The sequence below is a fragment of the Hyla sarda genome, chromosome 4, assembly GCF_029499605.1.
Source record: "Hyla sarda isolate aHylSar1 chromosome 4, aHylSar1.hap1, whole genome shotgun sequence".
NCBI lineage: Eukaryota > Metazoa > Chordata > Amphibia > Anura > Hylidae > Hyla > Hyla sarda.
The window spans coordinates 411,699,113-411,712,418 of NC_079192.1; the positions used below are offsets into that span (position 1 = coordinate 411,699,113).

Genomic DNA, 13,306 nt, shown 5'->3' on the forward strand with positions numbered 1-13,306 from the left:
GGAAAGAAAGAAAGTGCGGTTATTGGACACGGACCTAAGAAGGCAGCAACATATAACAAGCATGTTATCTATGGCAGTGTATCTGTATACTGCTGCTAACTTTATGGGATCCGGATATATAGTAGGTACGCACCTCCCCTCCAGCTCTATCTGTATACTGCTGCTAACTTTATGGGATCCGGATATATAGTAGGTACGCACCTCCCCTCCAGCTCTACCTGTATACTGCTGCTGCTATCTCTATGGGATCAGTTTATATAGTAGTTATACACCTCCTCTCCAGCTCTATCTGTATACTGCTGCTATCTCTATAGGATCAGGATATATAGTAATTATACACCTCCCCTTCCAGCTCTATCTATATACTGCTGCTATCGTTATGGGATCCGGATATATAGTAGGTACGCACCTCCCCACCAGCTCTACCTGTATACTGCTGCTGCTATATCTATGGGATCAGTATATACCGTATTTATCGGCGTATAACGCGCACTTTTTAGGCAAAAATTTTTAGCCTAAAGTCTGTGTGCGTGTTATACGCCGATACACCCCCAGGAAAGGCAGGGGGAGAGAGGCCGTCGCTGCCCGCTTCTCTCCCCCTGCCTTTCCTGGGGTCTAGAGCGCTGCTGTCGGCCCTTCTCTCCCCCTGGCTCCCCCTGCGCTGCTCCAGGCCTCCGTCGTGCGTCCCCAGCGTCGTTGCTATGCGCTGAACGGCGCGCCGTGCACGACGCAGGGGACGCACGACGGAGGCCTGGAGCAGCACGGACCCGACTCAGGTAATTATGCCACCGGGGATGGGGGGGAGGCAACGGGGCAGCGGCGCCGGCAATGGGTGCCGCTGCCCCTTCTCTCCCCCTGGCTGTCGGCGCCGCTTCTCTCCCCCTGGCTATCGGCGCCGGCACCGATAGTCAGGGGGACAGAACGGGCAGCAGCGCCAATAGCCAGGGGGAGAGAAGGGCTGACAGCAGCGCTCTAGACCCCAGGAAAGGCAGGGGGAGAGAAGCGGGCAGCGACGGCCTCTCTCCCCCTGCCTTTCCTGGGGGTGTATCGGGGTATACACGCGCACACACGCACCCTCATTTTTTCATGGATATTTGGGTAAAAAACTTTTTTTACCCAAATATCCTTGGTAAAATGAGGGTGCGTGTTATAGGCCGGTGCGTGGTATACCCCGATAAATACGGTATAATATATATATATATATATATATATATATATATATATATATATATTAGTTATACACCTCCTTTCCAGCTCTATCTGTATACTGCTGCTATCTCTATGGGATCCAGATATATGGTAATTATACACCTCTATCTATATACTGCTGCTATCTTTATGGGATCTGGATATATAGTAGTTATACACCTCCCCTCCAGCTCTATCTGTATACTGCTGCTATCTTTATGGGATCTGGATATATAGTAGTTATACACCTCCCCTCCAGCTCTATCTGTATACTGCTGCAGCAATCAATATGGGGTCAGGATATATATATTAGTCCTACACCTCCCCTAAGGCTGTGTTCAGTGTCTTTTTGCTGCATTTCTTCAGTTTATGCTGCCTTTTACGGCTATCATTGTGCAATAAGACCCCACGGTGGTGATCCCAGGGATGTCTATTTGCTACATGCTGGCTTAATAGCGGCCTATTTCATAGTAATGCATCATAAAGCATGTGGTCTGCAACTGCTGCAGGAACTACAACTCTCAGCATGCCCTGAATGTTAAGTGGCTTTCCATGCATACCATGGTTTGTAGTTTCACAACAGCTGGAGAGCCACGGGTTGCAGACCACAGCTGCAGAGACATTTACATCCATAGGGAGAACTAATAACGGCCTCCGGCCCTTTAAACGGCGATAGGTTTTTCGCTGTTTATTAATACGATTTAAAAGAGACGGAACAAATAGAACAAAATGCAAAACAATTCCTGCATGAAAGGAAAGAACAAAAGACGAAAGTCCGTTCTCTCCTCGGAAACAAAACCGCACTTTGTGGGATGGCTGAAATAATGGAAGGTAACAGAAGTTGGAGCGTTGTATCAGTAGGGGGCGCAATCCTCACAATGTAGTGTTTACCTCCGCACACTGGTCGGGCCCGTACAACCCAAATTCTCATACGTGTTCCCCCAGGTAATGGTATTCAGTGCACAAATCATTACCACACATGGGGAAGGTTTCTGAATGCCGCAGGGGCACATGTCGATAAAAAGTATAGCCGGAATTTGTTACTTAACCCTGTGAGGACACGAAAAAACGAAGAATCCCTGAACGATCCTCTGAATCCTAAATTGCTCTGCCCAATCATACAGGCCAGAGCACAGTTCTCTCTGTCCCCTCCCTGCACTCATTTCTATGATCATAGAGCAGTGTTTCCCAACCAGGATGCCTCCAGCTGCTGCAAAACTACAACTCCCAGCATGCCCGGTCAGCCAACGGCTTTCCGGGCATGCTGGGAGTTGTAGTTTTGCAACAGCTGAAGACACCCTGGTTGGGAAACCCTGCCAGAGAGAACTGTGTGCCAGCTGCACAGTTCTCTCTATCCTCTCTCTACACTCCTCTCTATGATCATAGAGAGAACTGTGCGATCATACAATTACAGCTGCACAGTCCTCTCTATTCCCTCCCTGCACGCATTTCTATGATCATATAGAGAACTGTGTTGTTGTACAGTTGCAGATGCACAGTCCTCTGTAGCCTCTCCCTGCACTCATTTCAATAATTACAGAGAGAACTGTGTGGTCATACAGTTACAGTTGCACAGTCTTCTCTATCCCCTCTCTGCACTCATTTTAATGATCAGAGAGAGAACTGTGTGGTTGTACAGTAACAGTTGCACAGCCCCCTCTATCTCCTCCCTGCACTTATTTATAAACATCATAGAACTGTGTGGTTGTACAGTTATAGCTGCACAGTCCTCTCTATCCCCTCCCTGCATTCATCTCTATGATCATAAAGAGAACTGTGTGGTTGTACAGTTACAGCTGCACAGTCCTTTCTACCCCCTCCCTGCACTCATTTCCACAATCTTAGAACTCTGTGGTTGTACAGTCCTCTCTACCCACTCCCTGATCTCATTTTATGATCATAAAAGAGAACTGTGAGGTAATGAAGTTACAGCTGCACAGTCCTCTCTATCCCCTCCCTGCACTCATTTCTATGATAACAGAGAGAACTGTGTGGCCATACAGACACAGATGCACAGTTCTCTGTCCAGTCTGTGCACTTATCTCTATGAGCAATCAAGAGATTTGTGTGGTTATACAATTACACAGTCCTCTCTACACCCTCCCTGCATTCATCTCTATGATCAGACAAAAAAATAAAAAAAAACAGCCCCTTCATTCGAAGAACCATTTGCGGTCTCACAGGCTGCTCCCTCCCTCACCAATCATAATATCATTGGTTATGTCCCTTTAAAAACATATTTATATACGGGGAATGTGACCACTAATTAATTTTCGTGAAGATTTACGTTAAACCTTTACAGTCTAAGGCAGCGTCTCCCAACCAGTGGGTCTCCAGCTGTTGCAAAACTACAACTCCCAGCATGCCCGGACAGCCAACGGCTGTCCGGGCATGCTGGGAGTTGTAGTTTTGCAACAGCTGGAGGCACCAAGGTTGTAAAACACTGGTCTAAGGCTATATTATGTCCGTAAGGATCAGAATTATTCCTAGTATTAATACTAAATGCCTGATGTTACCTTTAGCGTTCTGCCATCTACTACCACATTGTTGACACATTGTATAGCTCGAAGTGCATCTTCTGACCGTATGTATGTGACGTATGCACTGGCACTTGGACCCTGGAAGAAACACGAAAATGTTTAACAAAAAAATAAAATAACTTTTACAACTTTGATGAACCAAAAATACAGTTACAGCTGCACAGTCCTCTCTATCCCCTTCCTGCACTCATCTCTATGATCCTAGAGAGAACTGTGTGGTTGTACAGTTACAGCTGCACAGTCCTCTCTATCCCCTCCCTGCACTCATCTCTATGATCCTAGAGAGAACTGTGTGGTTGTACAGTTACAGCTGCACAGTCCTCTCTATCCCCTCCCTGCACTCATCTCTATGATCCTAGAGAGAACTGTGTGGTTGTACAGTTACAGCTGCACAGTCCTCTCTATCCCCTCCCTGCACTGATCTCTATGATCCTAGAGAGAACTGTGTGGTTGTACAGTTACAGCTGCACAGTCCTCTCTATCCCCTCCCTGCACTCATCTCTATGATCCTAGAGTGAACTGTGTGGTTGTACAGTTACAGCTGCACAGTCCTCTCTATCCCCTCCCTGCACTCATCTCTATGATCCTAGAGAGAACTGTGTGGTTGTACAGTTACAGCTGCACAGTCCTCTCTATCCCCTCCCTGCACTCATCTCTATGATCCTAGAGAGAACTGTGTGGTTGTACAGTTACAGCTGCACAGTCCTCACTATCCCCTCCCTGCACTCATCTCTATGATCCTAGAGAGAACTGTGTGGTTGTACAGTTACAGCTGCACAGTCCTCTCTATCCCCTCCCTGCACTCATCTCTATGATCCTAGAGAGAACTGTGTGGTTGTACAGTTACAGCTGCACAGTCCTCTCTATCCCCTCCCTGCACTCATCTCTATGATCCTAGAGAGAACTGTGTGGTTGTACAGTTACAGCTGCACAGTCCTCACTATCCCCTCCCTGCACTCATCTCTATGATCCTAGAGAGAACTGTGTGGTTGTACAGTTACAGCTGCACAGTCCTCTCTATCCCCTCCCTGCACTCATCTCTATGATCCTAGAATGAACTGTGTGGTTGTACAGTTACAGCTGCACAGTCCTCTCTATCCCCTCCCTGCACTCATCTCTATGATCCTAGAGAGAACTGTGTGGTTGTACAGTTACAGCTGCACAGTCCTCTCTATCCCCTCCCTGCACTCATCTCTATGATCCTAGAGAGAACTGTGTGGTTGTACAGTTACAGCTGCACAGTCCTCTCTATCCCCTCCCTGCACTCATCTATATGATCCTAGAGTGAACTGTGTGGTTGTACAGTTACAGCTGCACAGTCCTCTCTATCCCCTCCCTGCACTCATCTCTATGATCCTAGAGAGAACTGTGTGGTTGTACAGTTACAGCTGCACAGTCCTCTCTATCCCCTCCCTGCACTCATCTCTATGATCCTAGAGAGAACTGTGTGGTTGTACAGTTACAGCTGCACAGTCCTCTCTATCCCCTCCCTGCACTCATCTCTATGATCCTAGAGTGAACTGTGTGGTTGTACAGTTACAGCTGCACAGTCCTCTCTATCCCCTCCCTGCACTCATCTCTATGATCCTAGAGAGAACTGTGTGGTTGTACAGTTACAGCTGCACAGTCCTCTCTATCCCCTCCCTGCACTCATCTCTATGATCCTAGAGAGAACTGTGTGGTTGCACAGTTACAGCTGCACAGTACTCTCTATCCCCTCCCTGCACTCATCTCTATGATCCTAGAGTGAACTGTGTGGTTGTACAGTTACAGCTGCACAGTCCTCTCTATCCCCTCCCTGCACTCATTGCCATAATCATAGAGAACTGTGTGGTTGTACAGTCCTCTCTATCCACTCCTTGATCTCATTTAAGGAAGAAAACAAAAAAAAATATTATATATATATTTTTTTTTTTTTTTTTTAACTTTCCGGGCACTTGTGCAGACAATGACATCTCTACATACACTGTCGTTCCAGGAAAGAATGAAACCTTTCTGTGGCTCCTAAATCTTTAGGGCCAGCTCACACTATGGAAATTCAGCGGCACTCTATCGGACGTCTCAGAGTACAGTGTAGCCGCGGACTTAGAGTAGTGCAGTGAAACATAACTTATCCCCTGTCCGAGGGGATGGGACCCCTGCAGTGCAAAAACAGTGTTAGGAACATTTTCGTTCCGAACGCTGGCCAGTAGAGTACCCCTTTAACCTTCTCCACTGCCCTACACCAAGGACCTTCATATTATCCTTCACTAACACTAGGTTTATGGACATGAATCCCTTCCCAACTCTAGGCCACCTGAGATCCTGGCATTAAATAGTCATTTAAAAAATAAATTTAAAAAAAACTTGACAAGTTTAGAGTCATGTCAAAAAATTTGAATGTTCAGACCCCAATCGATCACTAAAATGATCCGAGAGAAAAGCGCGCCAAGGGACACAAATTATCAGTGTCTATGGGACTGTCTCCGGTCCGCCACGTGCTTCTCTCTCAGCTTAATTTAGTGATCGGTTGGAGTCAGAACATTAAAGAATACCTCTCCTGATCTTGTTACATTGTATAATCCTCCCAGGTCACTGCCCCCATCATGATAAACCCCCCCCCCCCCGGGCTTTATTTTTACTATTTTTTCGTTTTCTCCCTTGATATTGCTCTGTATTTTCTGCTCAGTCTCAGTCAGATTCACAGACTGGAAAGGGGTGTTCCCCAGCAGGCGTGACATCATCTGAAGCCATACAGGGGAGAACTTCCTCCCTCACTCTGCTACACACAGCCCAGAGCAGCTCAGTGTGAGATGAGCTATGATTGGCTAAGGATGCACACACACCCCTCTTCTCTGCATTTTTCTGATTTTGGACTCCTGCCAGGCCAGCAGGAGTCTAAAGTCTGTGCAAGAGATTGGGGGGGGGGGGGGGGGGGGGGGGGGAATGTGCTCTGGACAAGTAGGGAGACACCTAGTAGCAGCTTTTTTTTTTATATACACAAAACTTCATTTAAAAAAAAAAAAAAAAAAAACTAAGTTAGATTTTTTTAAATTTACCATAAGGAGTGCAATAGCAAAAATGTGTTTTAATGACAGTGCCCCTTTAATGCCCTGACTGATCAGAAGTTTTGATTTGACTTGAGACCTGTTAGGTTTTTTTATTTTTTTAAAGAGACAGGTACACTATAATGGTAGGGTCACATGTGCAGTATTTTGCTGCACATTTTCTACAGCTAAAATTTGCTACCCATTGACTTCAATTAGTAAGAAAAATACTCAGCAATACATATGCAGCAGAATACACAAGTGTGACCCTACCCTAAAGGGAGTCATCACTTACGTTGTCTTTTGGCCATGACTGACCGATCTCTCCTATACCCAAACAGTGAGAGATCCATCGACTAAGGCTGGTGGTGCAGGGAGAAGCTGCCAGAAACCACCCAAATGACCCATGGTTCAGGCAACATGAAAGGTGCTGACTGGTTCCCTCTCCGTCCTCAGGTTGGGTGCAGTATTACAACTTGGCTCCATTCACTTCAATGGAACTGAACTGCAATATCACAAGCAATCCGGGAGGCACAGTTTTTTTGAAAGAAATCAGCTCTGTATTTCTAATCCTGTATAACCTATTAAAACGTTAAGCAGAAAGAAAAAAAAAAAAAACTTGTATATATATATATATATATATATATATATATATATATACACACATATATATACATACATACATATATATATATACAGTGATCCCTCAACTTACAATGGCCTGAACATAAGAGTTTCAACATACAATGGTCTAGAAGATACCATTGTAACTTGAAACCAGACTCAACATACAATGTACACACAGTCCTGATCTGTGAAACGTGTCATTGGCCGGCAGATCTGACCAATCAGAATGGGCAATTTACTGGTAAAACCCCTGTATTACTGAAGCGTATGCACTGACTGATGTCTGGTAGCGCCCCCTACAGTACAGGGAGATATTACATGTTCTGTACTCTTTACCTGTATTACTGAAGTGTATACACTGACTGGTGTCTGGTAGCGCCCCCTACAGTACAGGGAGGTATTACATGTTCTGTACTCTTTACCTGTATTACTGAAGTGTATACACTGACTGGTGTCTGGTAGCGCCCCCTACAGTACAGGGAGGTATTACATGTTCTGTACTCTTTACCTGTACCAGGGTTACCTGCTACTTTGGACACCAGGTGAGGGCGGCTCCATGTTACTTTTTTTTTTTAGGACATTGTGTACTGTTCAGGACCCTGAAGAAGCTCCTGTCCTCTACATAGACCAGTGTTTCCCAAGCAGGGTGCCCCCAGCTGTTGCAAAACTACAACTCCCAGCATGCCCGGTCAGCCTTTGGCTGTCCGGGCATGCTGGGAGTTGTAGTTTTGCAACAGCTGGAGGCTCCCTGCTTGGGAAACACTGACATAGACAGTGATTACAGCTCCCAGCAGATCTTTCTTACTTTGATATGTAAGGATTTGCTTCATCTATATTAGTTATCTACTTATTTTTCCTCACTTTTTCCTATTTTTGGATGACATTTTGGTGCCTTCAGAACAGATTATCAGGTTTCCATAGAGTTGTGGTTTCAACATACAATGGTCGTCCCAGAACCAATTAATATTTTAAAAGGGGTACTCCGGTGAAAACCTTTTTTCTTTTAAATCAACTGGTGGCAGAAAGTTAAACATATTTGTAAATGACTTCTATTAAAAAATCTTAATCCTTCCAGTACTTATTAGCTGCTGAATGCTACAGAGGAAATTCCTTTCTTTTTGGAACACTGATGACATCACGAACACAGTGCTCTCTGCTGACATCTCTGTCCATTTTAGCAACCGTGCATAGCAGATGTATGCTAAGGGCAGCATGGTGGCTCAGTGGTTAGCACTGCTGCCTTGCCGTGCTGGGGACTTGGTTTAAAATCCCACTAAGGACAAGAATAAATAAATAAAGACTTATTATTATAATAATATCAGCAGAGAGCACTGTGCTCATGATGTCATCAGAGAGCACTCCAAAAAGAAAAGAATTTCCTCTGTAGTATTCAGCAGCTAATAAGTACAGGAAGGATTAAGATTTTTTAATAGAAGTAATTTACAAATCTGTTTAACTTTCCGGAGCCAGTTGATTTAAAAGAAAAAAGGTTTTCACCGGAGTACCCCTTTAAAGGGGTACTCCGGTGAAAACCTTTTTTCTTTTAAATCAACTAGTGGCAGAAAGTTAGACATATTTGTTAACTACTTCTATTAAAAAATCTTAATCCTTCCTGTACTTATTAGCTGCTGAATACATCAGAGGAAATTCTTTTCTTTTTGGAATGCTCTCTGATGACATCACGAGCACAGTGCTCTCTGCTGATATTATTATAATAATAATAAGTCTTTATTTATTGTTGTCCTTAGTGGGATTTGAACCCAAGTCCCCAGCACGGCAAGGCAGCAGTGCTAACCACTGAGCCACCATGCTGCCCTTAGCATACATCTGCTATGCGTGGTTGCTAAAATGGACAGAGAGGTCAGCAGAGAGCACTGTGCTCGTGATGTCAGCAGTGTTCCAAAAAGAAAAGAATTTCCTCTGTAGCATTCAGCAGCTAATAAGTACTGGAAGGATTAAGATTTTTTAATAGAAGTAATTTACAAATATGTTTAACTTTCTGCCACCAGTTGATTTAAAAGAAAAAAGGTTTTCACCGGAGTACCCCTTTAACTTGAGGGACTAAAATATATATCTATCTATCCATCTATCTATCAGAATAAAAAGTATCAGTACGGACCTGTGAGCCTGCATAGGATGTGCTGTTGTTGATGACGACTTTATGTATTTTACCAAACTTCCCAAAGTATTCTGGCCTTTTTAAAACCTGTGAATGGAGAGAAATCGTGTCAGTTTCCTCTGAGATGCAATACAAAATCTTAGGAAAAAGCAAACAATACATTATAGTTCCCCCCGTAAAAATCTTCGCTACAGAACGCACATATCTACAGTCATGGCCGTAAATGTTGGCCCCCCTGAAATGTTTCAAAATAATGAAGTATTCCTCACAGAAAAGGATTGCAGTAACACATGTTTTGCTATACACATGTTTATTCCCTTTGTGTGTATTGGAACTAAACCAAAAAAGGGAGGAAAAAAAAGCAAATTGGACATAATGTCACCAAACTCCAAAAATGGTCTGGACAAAATTATTGGCACCCTTTCAAAATTGTGGATGAATAAGATTGTTTCCAGCATGTGATGTTCCTTTATACTCACCTGAGGCAAGTAACAGGTGTGGGCAATATAAAAATCACACCTGAAAGCAGATAAAAAGGAGAGAAGTTCACTTAGTCTTTGCATTGTGTGTCTGTGTGTGCCACACTAAGCATGGACAACAGAAAGAGGAGAAGAGAACTGTCTGAGGACTTGAGAACAGAAATTGTGGAAAAATATCAACAATCTCAAGGTTACAAGTCCATCTCCAGAGATCTAGATTTGCCTTTGTCCACAGTGCGCAACATTATCAAGAAGTTTACAACCCATGGCTCTGTAGCTAATCTCCCTGGGCGGGGACGGAAGAGAAAAACTGATGAAAGGTGTCAATGCAGGATAGTCCGGATGGTGGATAAGCAGCCCCAAACAAGTTCCAAAGATATTCAAGCTGTCCTGCAGGCTCAGGGAGCATCAGTGTCAGCGCGAACTATCCGTCGACATTTAAATTAAAGAAACGCTATGGCAGGAGACCCAGGAGGACCCCACTATGGAGGAGACCCAGGAGGACCCCACTATGGAGGAGACCCAGGAGGACCCCACTATGGAGGAGACCCAGGTAGGACCCCACTATGGAGGAGACCCAGGTAGGACCCCACTATGGAGGAGACCCAGGAGGACCCCACTATGGAGGAGACCCAGGAGGACCCCACTATGGAGGAGACCCAGGAGGACCCCACTATGGAGGAGACCCAGGTAGGACCCCACTATGGAGGAGACCCAGGTAGGACCCCACTATGGAGGAGACCCAGGAGGACCCCACTATGGAGGAGACCCAGGTAGGACCCCACTATGGAGGAGACCCAGGTAGGACCCCACTATGGAGGAGACCCAGGAGGACCCCACTATGGAGGAGACCCAGGAGGACCCCACTGCTGACAGACATAAAAAAGTAAGACTACATTTTGCCAAAATGAACTTGAGTAACCAAAATCCTTCTGGGAAAACGTCTTGTGGGCAGATGAGACCAAGATAGAGCTTTTTGGTAAAGCAAATCATTCTACTGTTTACCGAAAATGGAATGAGGCCTACAAAGAAAAGAGCACAGAACCTACAGTGACATATGGGGGAGATCAGTGATATTTTGGGTTGTTTTGCTGCCTCTGGCACTGGGGGCCTTGAATGTGTACAAGACATCATGAAATCTGAGGATTACCAACGGATTTTGGGTCGCACTGTACAGCCCAGTGTCAGAAAGCTGGGTTTGTGTCTGAGATCTTGGGTCTTCCAGCAGGATAATGACCCCAAACATACGTCAAAAAGCCCCCAGAAATGGATGGCAACAAAGCGCTGGAGAATTCTGAAGTGTCAGCAATGAGTCCAGATCTAAATCCCATTGATCACCTGTGGAGAGATCTTATAATTACTGTTGGGAAAAGGCGCCGTCCAATAAGAGACCTGGAGCAGTTTGTAAAGGAAGAGTCCAACATTCCGACTGAGAGGTGTAAAAAGCTTATTGATGGTTATAGGAAGACACTGATTTCAGTTATTTTTTCCAAAGGGTGTGCAACCAAATATTAAGTTACGGGTGCCAATAATTTTGTCCAGACCATTTTTGGAGTTTGCTGACATAATGTCAAATTTGCTTTTTTTTCCTCCCTTCTTGGTTTAGTTCCAATACACACAAAGGGAATAAACATGTGTATAGCAAAACGTGTGTTACTGCAATCCTTTCCTGTGAGAAATACGTCATTTTCTACAAAAATTTCAGGGGTGCCAACATTTACGCCCATGACTATGCAATAAAGCTTAAAATTGCTGCTGACAGAACTTATACTTATAACTCATGTGAACACCCAGCTCCATGCCTGGGAGGCTTTATTGGATTGATTGTGTTGTAAAATACAGACGACACAGGCAGAATCGAAAATACAAGTACATGGCTCGTTTTCTTATCTTACACAGGAACATAAATTTACGTAAAAGTTGATCATTTAGGAGAAATTTTTTTTTTTTAAGGCAAAAAATAAAAATATATACATATAAATATATATTTTTTAAAGGCAAAAAAAAATATTTCTCCTAAATGATCAACTTTTACATATACATTATATATATATATATATATATATATATATATATATATATATATATATATATATATAGAAAAAGATATAGCGAAAAGTAGCACTCCTTGTGAAAAATGTCTCAGGTGCAAGCAACCAAATGGACCCTGGTCCCTGGTCCCCAATGTAGAAGGCAAAAAGCGGCTGCAGCACACAAAATAGGTGAAAAAATAATGGTGGCTTTAATCCATTATAAATACAGATGCAACGTTTCAGCTGCCAGTGCAGCCTTTATCAAGCATATTTGATAGTATGCTTGATAAAGGCTGCACTGGCAGCTGAAACGTTGCATCTGTATTTATAATGGATTAAAGCCACCATTATTTTTTCACCTATTTTGTGTGCTGCAGCCGCTTTTTCCCATATATATATATATATATATATATATATATATACATATATATATATATATATATATATATATATATATATATATACACACACACACACACACACACACACACACACACACACACACACACACACACACCGTATATACTCGAGTATAAGCCGAGTTTTTCAGCACAATTTTTTTGTGCTGAAAACGCCCCCTTCGGCTTATACTCAAGTGAACTCTCCGTCTGTCCATTCCTTCTCAGTGGTCTTCAACCTGCGGACCTCCAGATGTTTCAAAACTACAACTCCCAGCATGCCCGGACAGCCATCGGCTGTCCGGGCATGCTGGGAGTTGTAGTTTTGAAACCTCTGGTGGTCCGCAGGTTGAAGACCACTGCAGCTTTCGTCATCATCCAGACCCCCCCCCCCCCTTTAGTTTTCTACTCACCTCCCCTCGGTGGGAAGGAAGGGTGAGCTGGTCCGGGCCATCTATGCTGCAGGGACCGTCCGGTGGGGAGGCATAGTCATTCCAGCCTGTCCATTTTAACCGTTGGGGCCCTCTTTTCCGCGCTCCGGGGCCTGCCCCGGACTAGTGACGTTGCCTTGACGTCGCAGCCTGCGCATGAACGTCCCTGTGCCTCGTCGTCAAGGCAACGCCACTAGTCCGGGGCAGGCCCGGAGCGCGGAGAAGAGGGGCCCCACGGTGAAAATGGACAGCCCGGTCTGGATGATGACGAAGGCCGCAGTGGTCTTCAACCTGCGGACCTCCAGAGGTTTCAAAACTACAACTCCCAGCATGCTGGTTCAAGACCACTGATGAAGGGATAGACAGGCGGTGATTATGAAGGGGGGGGGGGGGGGGAGATGATGACGGGGGTCTGGATGATGACGGGGGTCTGGATGATGTATTTCCCACCCAAGGCTTATAGTC

At 44.6% G+C, this 13,306-nt stretch overlaps 1 protein-coding gene across 1 annotated transcript in view; it reads right to left on the reverse strand.

The window, feature by feature from the left end:
• Positions 1-13,306, reverse strand: part of CNOT4 (CCR4-NOT transcription complex subunit 4) — a gene marked incomplete in the record, with an annotated part of 85,536 nt that overhangs the window by 41,595 nt on the left and 30,635 nt on the right. The window contains 2 exon segments of the mRNA XM_056517718.1: positions 3,705-3,806; positions 9,501-9,587. Coding sequence (XP_056373693.1) covers positions 3,705-3,806; positions 9,501-9,587 — 189 coding nt within the window.